Below are 19486 nucleotides of genomic sequence, written 5' to 3' on the forward strand. Positions count from 1 at the left end.
TCTCTTTTGCTTTCGGTATTCGAGCCTCCATTGCCCTTTAGAAGACTACGTGACGGTTTTGTTTAGCGTCTAGTTGACCCTAGACGATTTATTCACGAGATGATGACCTCGCTCCAGATTCGCCATGTGTCACCATACGCTCGACAGGATGTAATAGGTCCGTGTACCTAAGCTTGGATATGTAATGACCGGTGTAAACACTCATGCAAGAACTGGGACGTGTCCGGATAGGAGTTGGATAAAAGAGCCTATATTATTCCTCCAATGCGCTTCGGATGCTATCCGATGGACTACGTTAGGGTAAAATTCGGATAAACTAAGGGGTTAAAAATATATAAAAACTTGCTCAGTAATTTATTGACACATGTTCATTGACCGTGCCAAAGATGATAGCCACCACCGACAGTAAGTCCACGTAGACATCGAATTCATGTTCTGAGATACAGAAGGACATCGATCCTTTTTTAAATATCTCATAAGAATGGCCAAGGGACACACTCTTCCTGAAGACTGAAGATTCGAAGGTTTTATGAAGGTTTTTTAGTTAGGAATTCAATAATATTATTTCTTGACAATTTTCCTCAAACTTTTCCAAAACTATTTTTTGCTTGAATACTTGGGTTCAAATCTCGTTAGAATCAAGTCCTCAGTACTCAGCAACTGTCTAGGGCAACTTTAAGAAAAGTAAAACAGTCACACAACAACGAGTACTGACTACGATTGAGCAACAAAGCCATTTATTATCGTTATCGAAATGTGAGTTTGAACCCACACGCATAAAACAATAGTCCCAGCACGTGTCGGTGTAGGAAGAAGAAAAGCTATTATGCCTTCAGAGCAGTATGTTACTGTTGTTAGTATGTATTTCAGGTAATTTGTTTGTATAAAAACAATACGTGTTGTATGGCAGCGAGTTAGTTCAACGACATCCTTCCTCTGGCAGAATTACTAACTGGTGTTAAAGAACACGATGAAGTTGCTCATTGCATTAACCCTGCTCGTCGTCTGTGTGGCCCAGAGCCAGTCAAGTAAGCAGGACGGACTTTACTTAAATTACTCCCTGTGCGATGATTGCAGTTGATGATACTTTCGGCTTTCAGGGTACGCGCCAGGACATCACACGTACGATGTGGATCCAAACTGCGAACATCCGTTTTACGGCTTCCGAGGCTGCCCGTACTATCGGCTGAACAGATACTTCCCTTCGCTTCGGCCGTATTATGCCGGGTGTGGATGTTCCAGCTGCGCAAAGGTGGTGAACCCTTATGGCGCTCCCTACCGCACGGATGCTTACGTTAATTCGATAGTCTTTTGAACCGTTCAGTCTTCGTGAACTGTTTGTGTGATTCCAATAATAATAATAAAAAATATGACTTATTGCACTGTATTTTCCATGTTTTTTTTTTTTTAATTACAACTAACAAGCATATGCAAAGTAAAAGCTTATAAAACATATGGCAAGCTGAGTATATAGTTTTCTTCAATGGAGGAACATTTGTTAGTGTTTTTTGGTATTGTTGACCACGCACAGGTATATGTAGACCAAACAAACAATGCAAACTTCCGTATGATTATGCAACAGTTCTGCGAGATATTTAAAAAAGCCAGGCCCGTGTAGCAAACGACACCAGAACCGGCAGTTGATAAAACACAGTCCAGTGTGAAGGAGGTTGCTTTATAGGTGTGGTGCTTTTAGTGCTATTATACTGTTTATTTATTTATCTTTGTTTTTCGAAAGCTTTATAAAAATCAGTTGCATGAAAAATAAACAAACGTGTTTGTTTTATTTTATTTCACCAAAAGCTAAACGATTCATTTTTTTTTTGCTCCACGATAAAAATGCTGTCAGGTAGTCTTACTTAATCATTATATTTTATATATTTTTTTCCTTTCAATTATGCAATGTTGTATCTTTTACTATCTTCCATTAGATTATATTATAAAACCATCATCGAAACATGCTTCGGCAGCGTTCCAGACGCCAGGTCCAGACGGGATTTGAGATGGGTGAAGTCTTGTGGAAGCCCGTGCCTATGTAACTTACACCACTGTGACAACGGCTCCGCGAGGGATTTAAACATTAATATAAGAATTATTAACATTAATATTCCTAGGCTTTAAATACTCTGTGATACAAAGCTTTGTCTTTTTACAAATTATTTTATATTAACCTTTTTGTAGTTTGAATTCGTACACACTAACACATTGTAGGCAGATAGCAACATACATTCAGGCACGGTTGAAACGGTATCCGCAAAACAGGAAGCGAACAGAAACACCTCCCTGCGATAGGGCTGATTCGGTAAACAGCAAATTGCAGGTTCGTCGCTTCGACCCCTTCCACGTGTATCTGCGAAAACGTGCGCGCATGCGGTACTGCTGGGCGCGAGGAGCTGCCAGAGCTACCAGAGCTTCGTTTCTCGAAAAACATTTATCGTTTCACCGGGCATCAAATTGTGACCGTGTATAAAAGCGCTCCGCCGAAAACGGTCCACATTCAGTCAGCTTCATCCCACACAACTACGTGGATACAAACAATAGCATTCTTAAGGTGTTTAGGAAACCAAAACCAATAACGGTGTAAAGCCAAAATGCGTTCTCTAATTGCGCTGTTCGCTCTGATCGCTTGCGTTGCGCTGGCGAATGCTGGTAAGTGAGAAGAAGAAAAAAAAACAGGGCGTCAAAAACACTTCAGCGCTAATCCAAAAAACATTTTCTTCAAAATCTCCAGGAAGCTTACCCCACAAGTATCCTTATACGCGCGGGCGCTGTTATGAGAACAGCTACCATGAGTATCCTTTGATGCCCGCGAACTTTGACAACTACTTCATGTACAACTACCTCAAGCCGTCCCCAAACGATGGCTTCCCGTACTATGGCTACCCGTACGGTGAGTGCAGCAGCTGCCGCAAGTACCAAACGGAGGAGGTGGCCGTCGTCAAGCCGGAGTGTCCCTGCCAGCAGCAGCACTAAATGCTGCTAGCCTTGCTTCTAGTCTGTATGCTCTCCAATGTGCAGAATGACGATTCAAAACAAGAACCTGCGTTGCAAATAAATTCTGTCACAGTTACTGAAATGTTACAGGACGTTTGTCATCTGTTTTGTGGTTTTATCCTCATACTCTTTCAACACTTTGCAATTTTGGTCGAGCGCCTGTATTAATCATCGATTAGTTACTCACAGAGAATGTTTTATTTATTTCCCAAAATCAAACACTCGCACACTAGTCATTGGCATTACGGTAGAAACTTAAAGGTAGAGTAAAAACAGTAAACGGGCACACGCCGCATGTACACACGTGGTCGGCGGCACACTTCTCTAATGGTCAGCAGTTTTCAAAAACTCCGTATACTGCTCTTCGCTCATCAGCTTCGACAGCTCGTCCGGTTTGGTGAGCTTCAGCTTGAACAGCCAACCTACGGAAAAGCGGAAAAAGAGATGAGTTTTTCCTCCCATAGCGTGTTGGCACGCTGCGCCCAATCACACACACGTACCATTCTCGTAGCAGGATGAGTTCACCAGACCGGGCGTCTCCTCTACGGCACCATTTTTCACCGTCACCTCACCGGACACGGGTGAGTAGATTTCGCTCGCCGCCTTCACACTCTCCAGTGCGCCACACTCGTCCTTCTGCGATAGTTTGGTTCCGGGATCGGGCAGCTGTGCGAACACCACATCACCGAGGGCCTCCTGCAAACGGAAACGGCACGCAAACAAGAAAAGGTCAATATAAACGCTGATTGCAACACCGATCGACTCCCCCCGGGATGGTGATAATTACCTGTGCAAAGTTCGAAATGCCAACCGTGCCCACATCACCGTCCACCGACACCCATTCATGCTTGTCCGTGAAAAGACGCTCTGAAGGAAAGGGAAATGGTACAGATAATGGATTAGCGGCACGCAGTTTTCGCCCCGATCGGCACACGATCGCACTCGGTCGGTCGTACAACAATTCAATGGCTTTCGCTTATCGGGCAAATGACCCTCAAATGGGTCCGGCATTCCAGGGGTTCATGCTTAAGCGCACCCCATTGCCCAAGCACCACACAACACTGCCGATTACCGAATCAATCACGCGTTTCGTTGTCAACAGTTCGTGCACAAGTTTTTAGGCTGACGAAATCATGCCGCCGGCTCATGCAATCCACCACCACCGCAATGCTGGGCGACATTTCGGGCGCCATTGCGATCGCCAACACGAGCGGGAAGGTTCTGGAGTGAGTTTTCTTATGTTTAAAAGTGATACAAACATTTTTGAAAAAGTTTTTGCGATTCGGTTTTCGTTTTCGACCTTTTTGAACCATCTTCGCCGTATTTTCAACCGCCAATCGAAGGGCATTTGAATTTTATAGCAACTGTTTGACGTTTCCGACACGTGTGTCACCCTGTGCACGATATGCGTTTGACAGGTCGACCGATATCCACACACGATACAAAAAGGGCCGGTGTTTTGTTGTGATTCTTCTCTTCGTAACACATCCTCACAGCCTTTTCTCACACCCCGCAAGGGGACCGGGTACGATGAACCCGTTCTGGAAAACACAATTTTCACACCCCCAATCACACACACACACACACACTGCAGAGGAAAACTTATATCTTCATTTACCTTTCAGCGCCACACTGCTGATGCTGAACGGACGGGCCCGCAGGGTCCAGCTTTGCGCGCTGGCCTTGGCCACCAAGCTGCCTAACCGCACGGTGGCACGAACGTGACATAACACCATCTTGATGGGCCGACAAACTTGCTGTCTCTCTTGCGGGGATCGTAACGCACGTATGGAACCGAACGGACTGAACCCGGCACGCTCACTGGTGGACTGCTCCGGCGGACGGGTACGTTCCACCCTGCTGCTGCGATGGCCGGGCGCGATTAGTGCTCGTAATGGCGGCTGTGTACCGATTGACCCCGGAGGGGCTGCCGGTTATCAGCGATACGTATGTTGGCCTCGGTCGGTGGTGGAACTGAGAGCAGCGCCGTACTCTATCGACAACGGTGCCCGATGATGATGGTGATGATGATTTTCACTCACAAAACAGCTCGCACGGAGACGGAGGGCCGTGTGGGCCGCCTATCGCTGGGCCGTTTTTGCTGGTAAGTTTATTTACACACCCGCAGCAGCAGCTCCGGCCGGTGAAACGTCGGTTTGCGATAAGTGACGAAAGTGTTGGGAGCGGAGCGGAACGTCAACCGCTCGTGGAAGTTTGTGTTGTTGTCAAAGCACAGGGATTCGGCACAGGGTGACTCTGTTGTAGCGCGGGCCCGTCACATGGTAGCGCCAACGGTCGTTTTTTGCGCATTTAATTTCGTATTGCGTATAACCGTATAGAATGCTAAAACGTGATTTTTTAATTTAAAAATTGATTTAACATTTAATGTTTGCAACACTGCGTAGTTTATTTTGCAAACTTTCAAAAAAAACCTCTTGTGCTGCAAAAAGCATTAATTTTTACGCATTAATCACGCGCAGGAACGGGTTAAGCGGTGGTTGCGTTTGCGACGATTATCAGCGCGGTTGCGCGGACACGCCAGCTCGACATTGACCCGCGTGAACTGCATCGTGAATGGTTGTGCCGCTGTGCGCTCTCCACTATCCCCTACCGAGCTGCCAGTTCCCCTGGTTCCGTAATCCGTAATCTAGCCTTCGTTGCTAGTGCTGGAAATCGCAAGAAGATTGTGGCCGCTCTCGATTCGAATCAAAACAATCGCTTGTAGACAATTTTCACTTTTAACTAGGGCAGCGTATTGGGTTATGCGTGTGTGTGAAACATACAGAGAGCGAGAGAGAGGGAGAGAAAATAACCCACTCCCAGTCCGCTTTATTCATTCCTATCTGTCTACTTATCGACTAAGGGGGGTTATAGTACTGTGCATGAAAGGCCTAAGCATGGAAACACTCCCTACTGGAAACGCGAATTTCGCAGCACCGATCGCAACGGTGGCCGGTTTTCGAACGGATTGGTGCGCGGCATCGGCGGGCTGTAGTTGGGCGTCGGCAGATCCGTCTCCCCGCTGAGCGGTCCCGGGTTGGTAAGGTTCAGACCGGTGGGACGCAAATTGACCGCCGCAATGCCACTGTTGTTCACGTTGAAGCTGTTGCGATAGTTAAGCTCGCGCGCCACCTTTGCCGCCGCCACGTCCCGCCGGACCACCGTGTTCATGAAGTTCTTTGGCGGGGGTGGCGGTGGGATGGGCCGATTGTCGACTGTCGGACGTTCCTCCGGTTCGTTCGATTGCGGTCTGGCCAGGGGCTCGAGCGTACGGTTCACGACGACGGTTGGCTTTGGCTCGAAGGAGCGCTGCTGCTGGCTCCAGTCCTGCTGCGGTGGGACGGGCGACTCTACCTGAATCGGTGCCTCGCTGATGCGTTCCAGTGGGCGTCGGTACTCGGACACGACCGGCTGGGCGAACGACTGCGTGCGGGGTTGACTAAAGGGATATGTGGTGGGAGAAGAAGCAGTAGGACGGGAGAATACGGAAGAAAGCAGACGGCAGGGCGTGCAACAAACACTCACCTCATATCGTACGCATCGATGGGTGGCCGTCGCATCGTATCACCCTCCGGCACGTAGCCTCCATTTGCCGTGCCACCGGTGGACTTTTGCTGCAAGCAAAAACCGAACGACAGAGAAACAGAGGTATGAAATATAAATCGCTGTGTACCGCCGTCTTCACCCGATGATTGATCACCGATAAAGGTGGACGGATCGCACGGGCGTGTGCTAAGTCGGGCGGCTTTGATGCTTTATCAGAGCCAATCGCGCGTGGCCGTCGCTTACCTTGCGGCGCATCTGATTGTAGTCGTATATCTTAAACGTTTGCGTGAACATGAAGATCGCAAGCGACACGTTGACGATCCAGAGGATCCAGCCGCGGAATGCCATCACCATCATGATGCCGGAGACGTGCGCGGCCGTGGCCAGCACCTGGACCGCCGGTAGCACCTGTCCCATGTCGAACGGATACTCGAACAGTGCGCGCTGAAGGAGCAGTTTAATGTATTCAATTAAAATTTGGACGGTAATGGGGCAAGCTTTTAGCGACCACTTACAACAACCGTATCGTAATCGATCGCAAACAGTATGCCCAGTGCCAGATCGAGCACGCTGATGATCATGGTGATGATGATCCAGATGTACAGGAACACATTTATGTAGCGCACATACTTGTGCCGTGCATCTGCAAAGGAGATTTTTGGGTGAGAAGCGATGGTCCCTGGTTTGGAGCTCTTTTTTCCGAACAAAGACGAGCTTACTTGTGAGCAGCGTCAGCGAGCTGATGCCCCAGAAGAGATGTATGATGAGGTAGACCCACACGAACGCGTGCACGTCGCCCGCGGGCATTAGATTGAGCGGCTGTACCAGTGACATATCAATCGGTGGGATGTTCTGCTGCACGCAAGTACCTGTACGGAAGTCGTTCGAAGATTAAGTGCACATAAGTGCGTCTGTTGAGTGTTTTACTACGCTACTTGAGCACCGAGCCGCTTCTTTGCTAATTAGCCTTATGTTTAACGGGCAGTAGACAAGCTTCCAGACCATCATTAACATATTCAATTCAATGTTTCACGCATGACTCGACCTTCAATCATATCGGGAGGCGCTTTACACAGCGGTTGCAACATGCAAGCAGGTCATAAACAGACATTCCTGCCAGCCTTGTGTGGGAAGCGATAAATCTGACTTCGTCATCGTGCCGTTTCTTTTATCGTTCTGTACCGCGCCTGAGGCTCGGGGATTAATTTGAAAGATTAAATCTTATCTGCACGTTCGCGCGATTTATCGTGCTCGCGTATCGATAGTGTGCCACAGAAGAAGGGTTCCGAACCAAAAAAAAAAAAACCTAAGGATTCCGGTAACCGATTACTCAGAATTTATGTCACCCAAAGGAACAGGGTATGGAAGGAATTATGTTTTCGGAACCATTTTGGCCCGGGTGGCCGATTGCACACACACGCCGTCCTCCCACACACCGTCCTCTTCCTAATCGTGTCTTTCGATTTAGATAACGAGGCACCGTTAGGACGGTGTCTGCCTGCCCAAGGCGATTCATCATACGACGCCCCAAAACCTCGTTAGACACGAGATAGGTGCTTCTTCTTCGCTCGGTCGGTCGCATCCGCTACGTCAGGGTTTACTCACCGCGGAAGTAGATGTTAAAGAAGGTAAGCGTTAGCAGCGAACCCATCGTGCTCGATTGGCCGGAAAAATCTATATCGCAATAGTACGAGATGATGCCCGTGATCGCGAAACCGATCCATATGAGGGATTGAAACTTTAAAGTGAAACAACAAAAAACAGACAAAAAAAGGGAACACATTCAGTTAGGATCACGATTAATTAGCACCACCTTTCCACAGCCGTTAGCGACGATCACTTACAATGCCAAACACACCGGCAAAGATGGCAAACGGCCGAAAGACGTTATAGCTTGGGAGCATCATTTTGGATGGCAGCGTGTCACGGATTTCTTCACTCCTACCAAGCAAACACTACCGTAATCGCGTATACAAACACTTAGTTTTTTTTCTTTCCTTTTTCTTTTCTTTTTTCTCGCACACACTCGCACAGGTTCTAGCGTGGATGATTCACAGTGTCACATTTTAAAGCACACCCTTGGTAGATGGATGGTTTTTTTTGGCCGAAGACGGTTCCGAAAAGGTACGTCGGAAAAAGCGACGGAGAGCGCACTGTTCACACCTGCCCACCGGGACTGGTCAGACTGACGGGGTAAGTTAATATTTGTTGATCGAGACGTCCACCAAACTTCTTATCTGGTGCCGCTGCTGCACCGTATCGATACTAAGATAAGGGAACTCAAACGTCGTGAAACGGTCGGCAAACACCGTGAGAAACGATATCGATGTAGCGCGGGGGGTTGAGCGCGAAGCCCGACCACCGGACACCGGGCCGCGTGTTGTTTGGATTGATTTTTTTGACAGCAAATCCGAAAAGTAATGTTTTCCAACCGCGCGCCATAAACCATGGATGATGTGGTGAGTTACTTATCGGTAAACACTCAGGATGCAGGTAGTGGTTAGAACGTTCGGGAAAGATGAAGGAAGTAACATTGACATTGAAATTTAAATTTAAATGGAATAGAATAAAGTGTTTATTTCTGAAATTAAAACAGTATAAAACATGTTTATTTGGCAAATTAATCAAATGAAACTGAAGGACACTTTTTAAACGTAACCGAAATTTGAAATGTTGAATCTGTTATACTAGTAAATATAAGGACTCACGATAAATAGGACATTTAAAGCTTAAGTAATAGCAGGCTAACAGACACATAAAGCCTAATTTTTCCAATACTTTATTCAAATATACTGCAGCAATGGAAATGTTGAGTAAAAATAGAAATTGAAATTCGAAATCGACTAAGCGCCTAAAGTATGCAATACGCACATCAGCATTTGTACGAACATTCCACAATGGTTCAAGAGCATTTGACTAGTAGGACAGAATTGGCGTTGTTTGTGCGTTTGTTCATGTGGGTGCGTTTTTTTAGCATGTTGGAATACTTAAAAACTTAATTTGTGATATAATTTAACGAATGTTCGTATTACATATTGGAGAAGCTTATAGTTTATTATAAGTTCTGGTTATTAGAAGTTTCAGAATTAGTTTAATTTCCATAAAGCTTGTGCCGAAGAAAAGAAACGTCAATTCAAGTAGTATGCCAATTTACTTATTTATTTACTTATTTATTTATTTATTTATTTATTTTTATTTTTATTTTAGTTGAAATCGAATTTCATGGAAGTAAAATATTGGAAAATCATATTCTAGTAAACGAACATGATGATCAGTTTGATCTTGTATAACGTCCCTCGTCGATTGAAGAAGTTTGTGATTTTTATTCACATTACAAGGATTCCAACGATTTATTGATTGGTTCCCATTATTTTTTGGTGTGTTCCCACGATTTTTTTGCCGATTCCAAGAATTTTTTGGTTTAATTCTATTGATTTCCAATCGGACGATACCAATAAATTATAAAAACGAACAAAAAAGCAATGGGAAATGGTGAATAAATCGTGAGACGAGCCCAAACAATTATGGGAACCGATCAATAAATCGTGGGAAACCATGTATACTTCGTAGTAAGTACGGTTCAAATGCTAATTAAGCTGCATACAACCTCCTCATTTGTAAATTCAGACGTTTCTTTGCCAATATACATAGGTACAACAAATGAAAACCATACCCATAATTCAATCTTTAACATAACCCGTATATTTTACTGTTTTTAAAATGCTCATTTAACACATCAACTTTGGGGGGACTACACATACGAACAGAGTAGTAATGTTTTTTTTTCGCTACACGTATCACCATAAATCAATACTCTCGTTTGATGCGCAAGTTTGCCTGCCATTGTATTTATGGTCTCGCTAAAGTTTTCGTTAAGATTCCACCCAGCGCCCAAGTCTCTCTCGTTGAGGCTTCGGTCGAAATAGGTAGCATCCCATAGCACACAGTGCGCAGTGTTGTAAAAGGGAAAAGGGGGGGGGATTGTTTTTGTTGTTTCTAAACAAGATAGGTAGATATATTTACATAAAATAGTAATAGCCCAACAGCCTGCACAGCTAGACTGCATTGCCATCCATCTTTCTAGCCTCTGTTTGAGCTTCATGGCGAGGAGTAACTCGATCCACCGTACTAACCAGAAGGTCTCCCGGCCTGCACTGACTAGTATTTGTACTCAGGACCGCTCCACTCTGTTTGGGGGAAGAGAAAGCGGAAATTTCATTAGTACACATTCAACGAATGTTTTAACAAAATAGTGTGTCTTACTTCCTTCATCCGTGGTCACGCTGGACCGATCGTCCGGGAACGCTCCACCCTTGTGCGTTGGCAGCTGTTTCTCCTCGCCCGGGAAATCCTTCTCCTCGGTTAGCGTGGACGTAAACCGCTTGCCGGCTGGCTTTTTGTCATCCGCCGCCGGGAAGTACGACCAGGGCAGCTGATTGCGTACCTCCGGCGGAGCCGTTACCGAGCTGCGCGGACTGTTGCCCGACTGTGGTGGCCCGGCAAGGTAGGAGAACGGAGCCGGTTGCCCCGGCAGATAGGAGAAGCGTTTATCGTGGAACGGATCGACCGTTTGCTTCACGTGCAGTGGCATCGGAATCGGCGATTCGTGTGCCGGGACGGACAGATACGGTATGCTATCCTCCCGGAAGCTGCTACTGTCGTACGCATCGTTCAACGGTTCCACACTGCGCCGTACGTTCGGATCGGAGTGAGGGAGCTGTAGCTGGTTGGGCGGTGGCATTGGTGGATAGATGCGAGGAAGATGTTCGTGCGCTGGCTGGTGCACGGTTGGGAGTTGTTGCTGGGGTGCTTGATCTAGGTAGCGCGTGGCGGACGGGTGCGTGTCCTGCCGTTCGACCGGTGCGCTGGAGGTTGGATGCATTACTTGACGTGGTTGCATCGAGTCGTGGTACGCCGGGGCCGGTTTGTTTTCCTTCCACTGCGTCATCGAGAGGCTTATTACAACGGCTAGGAATAGGAGGAACATGAACCAAAACACGACCGCTTTGCTGAAGGCGAGCCACATGAAGAGGGAGGGCGCGATGTAGTAGATATCGTCCACCTGGCCCAGTACCTCCCGTACCTGTGGGGAGTCTTCCACCTCTAGCAGCTTGATAACGCCATTCAGATCCTGAAAAATGGGAATTATGAAGTTTGAGATGTTGATGGGATGTCAGGCCTGTGATATGAGACGTACCATAACGTTGATGAAGTCGATCAGATACGTCACGAATCCGGTAACATCGAGGGCTAGCACGAGGAACATCGCCAGGATCCATGGGTAGAAGCCAACCACTACACAGCTACGTCCCAGGCAGGAGATGCACATCGTTCCTGTGATGAGTTAGAAGTATCATCCCGAGAGAGGAATTAATGAATGAGATATCAGGAGGACTTATAGGCAAGGTTGAGAGTAGTTAACCTACCAAACAGCAAGACCGTAGTAACAGCCAGCGCACCATGCAGCGCAACAGATACGATGGCAAACACAAACGTACGCTCCACGGCATCGGTCTTGTCGGCGAATAATTCGGGCACATTTATAATATTACCGACGTCAATGCCTAGGTATTTCAGATCAACTGGACCACATTCTTCCGCTAAATGGTACAAAATAGGAGGAAAGACATAATAGAGTGTGTCATAGTTTACTCCAACAGGCGTAATATTCTGACACAAAGTGCTACATACAGCGGAAGTAGAACAGGTACAGGCCGTACGTTTCCTTGGACTGCGTCATATCGATCTCACAGTTGTGCGCCAATATTGCAGTCGTAGCTAACCCGGCCATTAGCAGCGAGAATGCCTGTGAAAAATAGTGAAGGAGGAAGAGTGTCAGCACGCACCGGGTGAGTCAGTTGCGGGGAATTAGATGTACTGATAATGGAGGAGGTTACAGAGATAGTGTAGCTGGGAGGCCCGAATTCCCCTTCGTTGGACTTCATAGTGAATGAGCTGATTGTCGTTTATCTCAGCTGGCTAACCTGGCCCACAAGGTATGGCAAACAATTACATATTGAATGAAGTATATCTCGGGAATAGCAGCGCAGGGAAAAAACCTCCCAAAAGGGTTCACATCCAAATCTCAATCTGGTGCCTTTTCCAGCTTTGCGCAAACCCACACACTCTATCTGGGAGTCGTTGTACGTGACTCACGCCCAGTGTCCAGTTACACAGTGCATTGTTGTCTTGTTGTTTTTTTTTGTTCACCTGTTGTGTGCTATTTTCTGTGGACAACAAGCACCAAACAAAAACTGAAGCGTCAATCCAAGCCTTGCATCTTGAACGCGTGCAGCAAAAGTATAAGCAAACCGTATTTTCACCGTGTTTTTTTGTAGCGAAATTCCAACCATACTCTGTTGGGGTGATAATTTTGGGACAATGGTAGGAATGTTGCAGGCAGAAATGATATCATTCCTTCATATTTAAAAAAAGACAACAGAACATTTAAATGTTGGGAGTTAAATTTATCCCACTGAGGGCGCGGTGGTCAGTCGGGCGCAGCCACACAATCGTTTGCAAACGTGCGCCTAGGAAATGGGCTGTGGCGTGATGGGGCGCGAACTTGTGAAAGGGCAAGCGCGGTTGTAAACAAATCCTCTATTATCGGGTGGCCAACGAGGCGTTAATGAGCCAGGCCCCGGCACTGGCCCGGGCGATATATCCTCCACGTGACGTGCTGGTGTAAAGCGAGGCGGTTATATCGCTACCCTGGGAAGGTGGAATGATATTTATGACCTATCTTATATAGGACCCGCTCACGTTTGTTTTCGCTTTGGGGTAGTTTATTTTCGATTTTTGTTGTTGTTGGTAAGTTACCAACTCGAATCTACTAATACGCGCTCACACACCCATACTTTGCTCTTAAATTATCCCGGGCTTTTGGTAACAACCCCACATTCGATTGTGGGTGGTGGGATGCAATAAAAGAAAGTGTTGGATATGATGTAATGTAATTAGCTACAGTGGGTGGTGCGTGTGTGTGTGTTTGTGTTATGACATTCATGTGTGAAGGTCAAGATGAAGAGTTTGAAGAACCTGTTTAGGTTCGCCTGCGTTAATTAGCGATGGTCGTCGGAGTGGTACAGTCTGCAAGTTATAGTATCAAATCTCTAAATGACTGGGCTTCATAAGTAAAAATGATCCTATACACATCAATCACTCACAGTTACTCGAATAGAAATATTGGGACTAACTCTTTTTCTTCCTCTTCTTAATCCTATTATTTTTCTTCTTTAGTTTAACCTCCTTATATAGGCTTCCTTATCATATTAAGTATAAAAACCGAGAATGCCAGGAATAAAACATACAAGGGAACAGCAATTATCCAACTGGATCGACCATACTCCAAACATATTCGGCAACGATAAGATCACTTTGTTTCAAGTACACGTGCAGTGGTATACAGTCTCCACACATTTATATGAAACTAATAGTGATCAATGATATTTTTTGAGAACCTCGGACTTTGCATTGTACTTGAAGAACATTAGTGCCTTACACACCTCTGAAATTCTTCCCGATTTGTGTATTTTCAAGCGTTTCTGTAGCTCTAAATAAGTTAAGCAGGCCTTTAACAGGCATAATGGTCTCCTTTTAATCGATTTCAATCTATATCATGTCCCCATGGTACAAGGACCAATCAACAATCACCAGTAATACCAAAGAAGTTTGAGATAACCCAAGACTGATTATAAGATTGTTGTATCATAAAGGAACTAGAAGAAGTTATTATTTGATACAAAAAGGCACAACAGTTAGTAGGTGATTAGGATGAAACCAATCATGAACTATTGTGTATGAGAAGAGGCCATTAGATTGGAGAAAAGGATCTTACAATCCGTGAGACCGTCAATATACAAGTGGAACGAGTAAAACCCGTAAAGCCGAAAAGGTGCACAAAACATTATCTCTATCGGGTGTTAAAACAATGAATGAGTGATTGGGATGCCGGTTGGGGGCTGATAAGGATTAACAGATGGCACAGCCAACAGCATGGGGAGAGGGTGACCAATGATGAATCATGTGTACGCTCGCGCGGGCGTGAGTGCTTTCGTGGACATTTTGCACTCACTAATGCGTTGCTGTTATCAGAGATCAGTGTAAGATAGTAGGAATGATTCATTGTTTTCGATATAGCTGTTTTCACTTTGGGCTTATTGGTTTGTGTTTTTGTACAATTTCTCTTAAAAGCCGCCTTCTCAAGATCGATAGTACGCTTTGTCTTCTAAATTATTTCTTAAACTTCCACTTCAACGCTAATCCTGATCATGTTCTTCTTTATAAGCTTATCTAACGTACAAAACCCACCCTTCTCTAAGATACTCTCCCTTTCCCAATGTGTAAAACAATTCAGCAATCCGCAATGCCATAATCGTTATCTTGGCAATGGACTAATCAATGGGCCATCCCAGAGCAAATAGCTTTTTTTTACCCCTTTCTGCCGTTCAACGATGCGTCATTTTCCAATTCCCTCAAAACAAAAAAAAAACAACAAAGAAAGGTAACTTAGCGATGTGATATGAAACACAAAGACGAACCCTTTCCCGTGCATTCTACATCCGGGATGGCCACGGGCAATCGCTTTTCGATTGATTCGCCCTAATATCTTTGACCGCGTCTTGCGACCGAAAGCCACCAAAGATGCATTTTCTATCCCACATCCGGTCAACGTAAACAAGACAGTCTATCTCTGAGTAGCTGGAGTAAAGTGGGGAAAACACATCTCCTCCAGCGCTCGCTCGCTCGCTCACGAGCGCTTTCAGCCGTGACAAACTTACCAGCGTGATCGTGCCTATTACAAACACGGTCATCCGTGGACCGAGTCCACACAGCGTACAGCTGAAGCCCATCTTAATGCGGCCACCAGGCGACACTGCCCGAAACTGTGAGGCCCGATGATGATGATGATGATAACGGATGATGATTCTCGTTCAGTTGAGGTTTCGTTTGTTTCCAATTTCGAGGTTCGTCGCTGTTATTCGTTTCACTCGTTGTTGTTTTTTTTCTCCGTTTTACATGAAGGGGAAAAACTCGTATTTTCTCTCGCGTTTTGCGACACTTTTAATTCGTTAGTTATCTAGCTGTATCACATGCTAGTTATTGCACACAAAAAAAGAATGCACAAAAAATTCCACAAAAATCTTTTCTTCTTGCCTTCCGGCCACTGCACAATCGGAACTAGAACTCAGAGCGCTCGCTTGCTTACCGCACTGTACACCAGCACGACGAACCGAACACGAACCGTCCCGTGGCGCGTTTCCACATTTTCTGACCGTGCCGCGGCGAGACGTGCACCACCGAAGCGTAGCCTCCGAAAAACCCCAGCCCAGTGCCCCAAGTGTGTTAAAACAATAAAATCACTCCGCGCACACAACACCGCACTCGCACGGTCGTTAGCGCTCGGGACTATCAGCTTCTGGTGGCTTTTTGGCTGATTAGATTCGACAAATGGGGTTGTAGCGCGGTGTTTGTTTTTATCCCAGCTATCACAACCACACAGACACACTCACACACGCGTTGAGGGTGGTTGAGGACAGGTCACGAACACGCAGGCAGATGGGTGGGTGGTTTAATCGAGGTGCAAACGATTTTTTTGTTTGCGCCAAACGGTTGCAGATGGCCGCCCGGAGCAGAGTGTTCAACTGATCGTTTCGCTGGACTAATGGAGCTTGCTGAGATCGATGGATGCTATCCGGAAGCGGATAGCTGTCGCCTAATTACCAACGATCGATCGACACTCACCCTCTACAGCAGCAGCAGCGACTCTTCTACACTTATCAAGTGTCCGCGAGTGACTGCTGCCGCAAGTACAATTTGTCATCATCGCGGCTGTACGCGCGCGCAAAAGGTGGTCAAGCAAGGGGAGGATGATGATGATGATCGCAAGCGCAAACCGAGGTGGAGCACTGTTTAGATAGTTACCCTCACCCGGTGCTTTCTTGCGCCGCCTGTGATTGCACCTAGGGGTTGGTGGGGGGATGAGCCCCTTGCCCAGCGCAATGTTGTGGAGTGGCGGCACATGTGCGTTAGTAGTTTACCGGCAACAGTGAAGCAGTTGCGCATACACAAAGACACACAGTAACACGCACATACCTTGAAAAAAAAAAGCACAGCCAAGATAAGCTGCCAAGGTGCACGTACCCCCCGTTGTATATAGCTGCCCGATATGCATCAATAACGAAATTCCGAGCGCTGACAACGGTACGGTTCGAGGTCAGTTTTGGCCCGGCCCCGAACCATGATTGATGGCGTTGCGTGTCTTTTGTTCCATTTGCAATCACTGTGTCGCGTTCCCTTCGGCATAAGGGATGCAACCGTGGGGTGGAGGTAGTGGGGTGTACAAGTTTGCGCGCAGATCAGCGATCCTCGCCCACCTACACGATCGGCACCCTTTTCCTGCCACGATCGTAATTATTATTTGCAACAGCAAACAGAAATAAAAATCGGGCCATTAAACGGTGTTTTTGTACGTGTGTGTGCAATTGCAAACTGATCATACGATATCGCTTGCCACGGGCGATCGTGTCGAATGCTTCCGAATGCTTCTTGCATAACTGACAAGTTCCTACAGGTGTGAGAGCTTCCGCAATGTGTGTGCGCGCGCGCGACTACTACTACTTCGCGTCCGACATGTTGTCGGACCGTATCTTTTCTATGTCAATTTATTAGGTTGACGTACATGGACGGACTTTTTTTTTGTTTCGTTGTTGCGCTTGCCATACAGGAACCAGCCGCTTATCGGAAGTGTCCCATCACATTCGATTGCGTGATAAGATGAGAAGTTTGTGGTGCAAGATTGATGCGCACCCATGGTCAATATTAAGGTGCTTGTTTGCATTACTTTTGGATTTAATTTGCAAGACTTTTAATTTTCTCCAATGGTGCCTATTTTTTTAATCAAAACTCTACCCGCGTGCTTTGTGTCTTCCTGATGCTTGATTGCGACATTTTTTAAGCAAAACTGTTGCCGCGTTGTTGTCTGCTTATCGTGCTTGCTCAACAACGGTACTAGTACTGTGCGATAAGCTGCACTTTGGTATGATAACGCTGACGACACCATTACGACCCTGCCACCATACCCGCCATCGGCAATCCGGACTAGTTTTATCGTCCCCTCGCTTTGGCATTCGCATTCCACTCTTTGCACACCTTGCACGCCAAAGAGTGAGCTGGGTAATTAACCTGCTGCTGCTACTGCTGCTGCTGCCGGAAACTGACCCAGGAAGGAGCTGGATAGTGCCTCTCGATCTCTGAGACACAAATGCGCCGAGAAAGTAATGGCAGGGACCCGGGAGCGGGTTTGAGCCGGGCATTGATTTCCTGTTCCGATAGAGGGTGCACCTCAGCATGTGTCCGGTTTGGTGCGATTATTGTACACGTTTGTTTTCTTTGCTTTTAATTTCTCACTCTCTCGGTTGGTGTGGCACGGGGGCAAGACGGACCAGTCAGGAGGGGCTGAGGCTGTGGCGTGTACTGTTTTGTACGTGCTTAGAATTATAAATAATTCTATTGCTAAAATGGTGCATTGTTTGGAGTATTCCGACCACGCAGATCTAGAGTGTTTGATAGGCAGTGTTTTATCTCGTATTAAATAGTTTAGACGCCCGCCCTTGAGGCGTAAATTTCGATGAACGTATGAAGGTTTTTCCCCTGGTTGTGATTGTATTGTAGGTATTGATGGCATAAATATGTTTTTCTGTATTGTTAATTGAAAAAGTATCGGTCAAATTAAGGGAGATTATAATTATGATAGGAACTGGAATTATAGTTTTGGAGTACAATATCCCCTGTGGCCCGTTATTTAACTTGTTAACATATCGCTTCTGGCTTCAAATCTTAAATGAACCTTGTTATGGATGGTTCATAGATGAAGTAACTGCTAGACAAATCAAAGAGATCTTCTCGATGGAGATGAGCTAAAGAAATTAACGATCGTTGGATAGTAGAATAACTCTATTAATATTTATTTTGTTTATTTTGGTTGCAAATGTTTTAAAGAAAGTGATGGTCGTATGGGTACAATGCTCAAATAGCACAACTTATCAATATGTCCCTCATGGGTTCAAGTCCTTTGTGAACCGAATCCATTTACTCAGAACTTTTGAGAACAATTAGACTCAAGCGGTCCCGTGGTACAGTCGTCAGCTCGAACGGCTCAATAACATGCCCGTCATGGGTTCAAGCCCAGAATAGACCGTCCCCCCGTAGCAAGGATTGACTATCCGGCTACTTGGTAATGAATTGAGTCTCGAAAGCCTGTATAGGCCGGCATGTCCGCGTAGGACGTTACGCCAAATAGAAGAAGACTCAAGCGCCACAGAGGAAGCTTAAACAACTTGAAAATTTAATATCCCTAGAAAAAAAACGAAAGCTCCATAACATCACTGGTTTGCTCAATAGATGGCGTTTTAAAACTCATCATTTTATATTGCTATCCTTTTCTTGCAGTGTGTTTCGCCTAGCTTCATCTAATCATGGCCTTATACCCTTCTAACTTTCCGAGCAAAAACTCTACGTGAATGGTCGTGTGGTCTGATACGTGGGTTACCAACGACCAACGACCAATACTCACATCTCACTTGCTTGGAGTTTAGTATTTAAACAATCGTATCGCCGCACTGGTTCAAGCGATGCATAACTTAAATGTGAAACCATAAAATAGTACAGAGGGAAAGAGAAAGCTCTCAAAGCGAGGAAAGCTCCTCTGTGTGGCTATCCCACCAACAGATGCCATCAGTTTATTTTTTTCTATTTTTAGAATGCATCAGTCGTTTACCGTCTGCTAAACAAGGTCTTTTTAGATTCTCTTTAGGTTGAGAGCTTGAGCCGTTTCGCACTCGTTTAGTGGTCGTTTAGTGGATTTGTGGCACATTACATTTATTACATTTAATGGATTACATTTATTAACATTTACTAAAATTTTACTAAAATTTTACTACTTCCT

General features: G+C 45.8%; 3 protein-coding genes across 4 annotated transcripts; all 3 read right to left on the reverse strand.

The window, feature by feature from the left end:
- Positions 1-3139: 3139 nt before the first annotated feature.
- LOC120893379 (glycine cleavage system H protein) lies at positions 3140-4889 on the reverse strand. Its single transcript, XM_040295206.1, has 4 exons — positions 4613-4889; positions 3782-3861; positions 3495-3690; positions 3140-3416 (listed from the first exon to the last, which is right to left on the reverse strand). The coding sequence occupies exons 1-4, from the start codon at positions 4728-4730 to the stop codon at positions 3319-3321; spliced, it is 492 nt and encodes a 163-aa protein (XP_040151140.1). The 5' UTR covers positions 4731-4889; the 3' UTR covers positions 3140-3318.
- An 860-nt stretch (positions 4890-5749) lies between these two features.
- LOC120893378 lies at positions 5750-8581 on the reverse strand. The gene is made up of 7 exons (XM_040295205.1): positions 8385-8581; positions 8146-8278; positions 7260-7409; positions 7056-7183; positions 6784-6984; positions 6520-6608; positions 5750-6433 (listed from the first exon to the last, which is right to left on the reverse strand). Exons 1-7 carry the CDS (start codon positions 8445-8447, stop codon positions 5905-5907), a joined length of 1293 nt encoding a protein of 430 aa, XP_040151139.1. The 5' UTR covers positions 8448-8581; the 3' UTR covers positions 5750-5904.
- A 1638-nt stretch (positions 8582-10219) lies between these two features.
- LOC120893377 lies at positions 10220-16346 on the reverse strand. 2 transcript variants are annotated; one of them, XR_005738127.1, is made up of 7 exons: positions 15321-16346; positions 12232-12346; positions 11967-12140; positions 11738-11874; positions 10804-11671; positions 10564-10727; positions 10220-10451 (listed from the first exon to the last, which is right to left on the reverse strand). XR_005738127.1 is itself a non-coding variant. In XM_040295204.1 (6 exons), exons 1-6 carry the CDS (start codon positions 15390-15392, stop codon positions 10699-10701), a joined length of 1395 nt encoding a protein of 464 aa, XP_040151138.1. In that variant the 5' UTR covers positions 15393-16346; the 3' UTR covers positions 10220-10698. The 2 variants fall into 2 exon arrangements, 1 of the variants encoding a protein (XP_040151138.1); XM_040295204.1 differs by having other exon boundaries at positions 10220-10727.
- Between the last annotated feature and the right edge of the window lie 3140 nt (positions 16347-19486).

Source organism: Anopheles arabiensis, chromosome 2 (assembly GCF_016920715.1).
Source record: "Anopheles arabiensis isolate DONGOLA chromosome 2, AaraD3, whole genome shotgun sequence".
NCBI classification, from domain to species: domain Eukaryota; kingdom Metazoa; phylum Arthropoda; class Insecta; order Diptera; family Culicidae; genus Anopheles; species Anopheles arabiensis.

What these genes read in the sequence shown, in the direction of transcription:
- LOC120893379 (XM_040295206.1), bottom strand. Translation starts at nt 4,730, where the DNA reads ATGGTGTTATGTCACGTTCGTGCCACCGTGCGGTTAGGCAGCTTGGTG. An exon ending in GCATTTCGAACTTTGCACAG is followed by an intron (nt 3,691 to 3,781) that starts GTAATTATCACC and finishes TTCCGTTTGCAG; the next exon opens with GAGGCCCTCGGTGATGTGGT. An exon ending in CTCATCCTGCTACGAGAATG is followed by an intron (nt 3,417 to 3,494) that starts GTACGTGTGTGT and finishes GCTTTTCCGTAG; the next exon opens with GTTGGCTGTTCAAGCTGAAG.
- LOC120893378 (XM_040295205.1), bottom strand. Translation starts at nt 8,447, where the DNA reads ATGATGCTCCCAAGCTATAACGTCTTTCGGCCGTTTGCCATCTTTGCC. An exon ending in CTTTAACATCTACTTCCGCG is followed by an intron (nt 7,410 to 8,145) that starts GTGAGTAAACCC and finishes ACTTCCGTACAG; the next exon opens with GTACTTGCGTGCAGCAGAAC. An exon ending in ATCGATGCGTACGATATGAG is followed by an intron (nt 6,434 to 6,519) that starts GTGAGTGTTTGT and finishes ATATCCCTTTAG; the next exon opens with TCAACCCCGCACGCAGTCGT.
- LOC120893377 (XM_040295204.1), bottom strand. Translation starts at nt 15,392, where the DNA reads ATGGGCTTCAGCTGTACGCTGTGTGGACTCGGTCCACGGATGACCGTG. An exon ending in TCGACTTCATCAACGTTATG is followed by an intron (nt 11,672 to 11,737) that starts GTACGTCTCATA and finishes CCCATTTTTCAG; the next exon opens with GATCTGAATGGCGTTATCAA. An exon ending in CGTGACCACGGATGAAGGAA is followed by an intron (nt 10,728 to 10,803) that starts GTAAGACACACT and finishes TCCCCCAAACAG; the next exon opens with AGTGGAGCGGTCCTGAGTAC.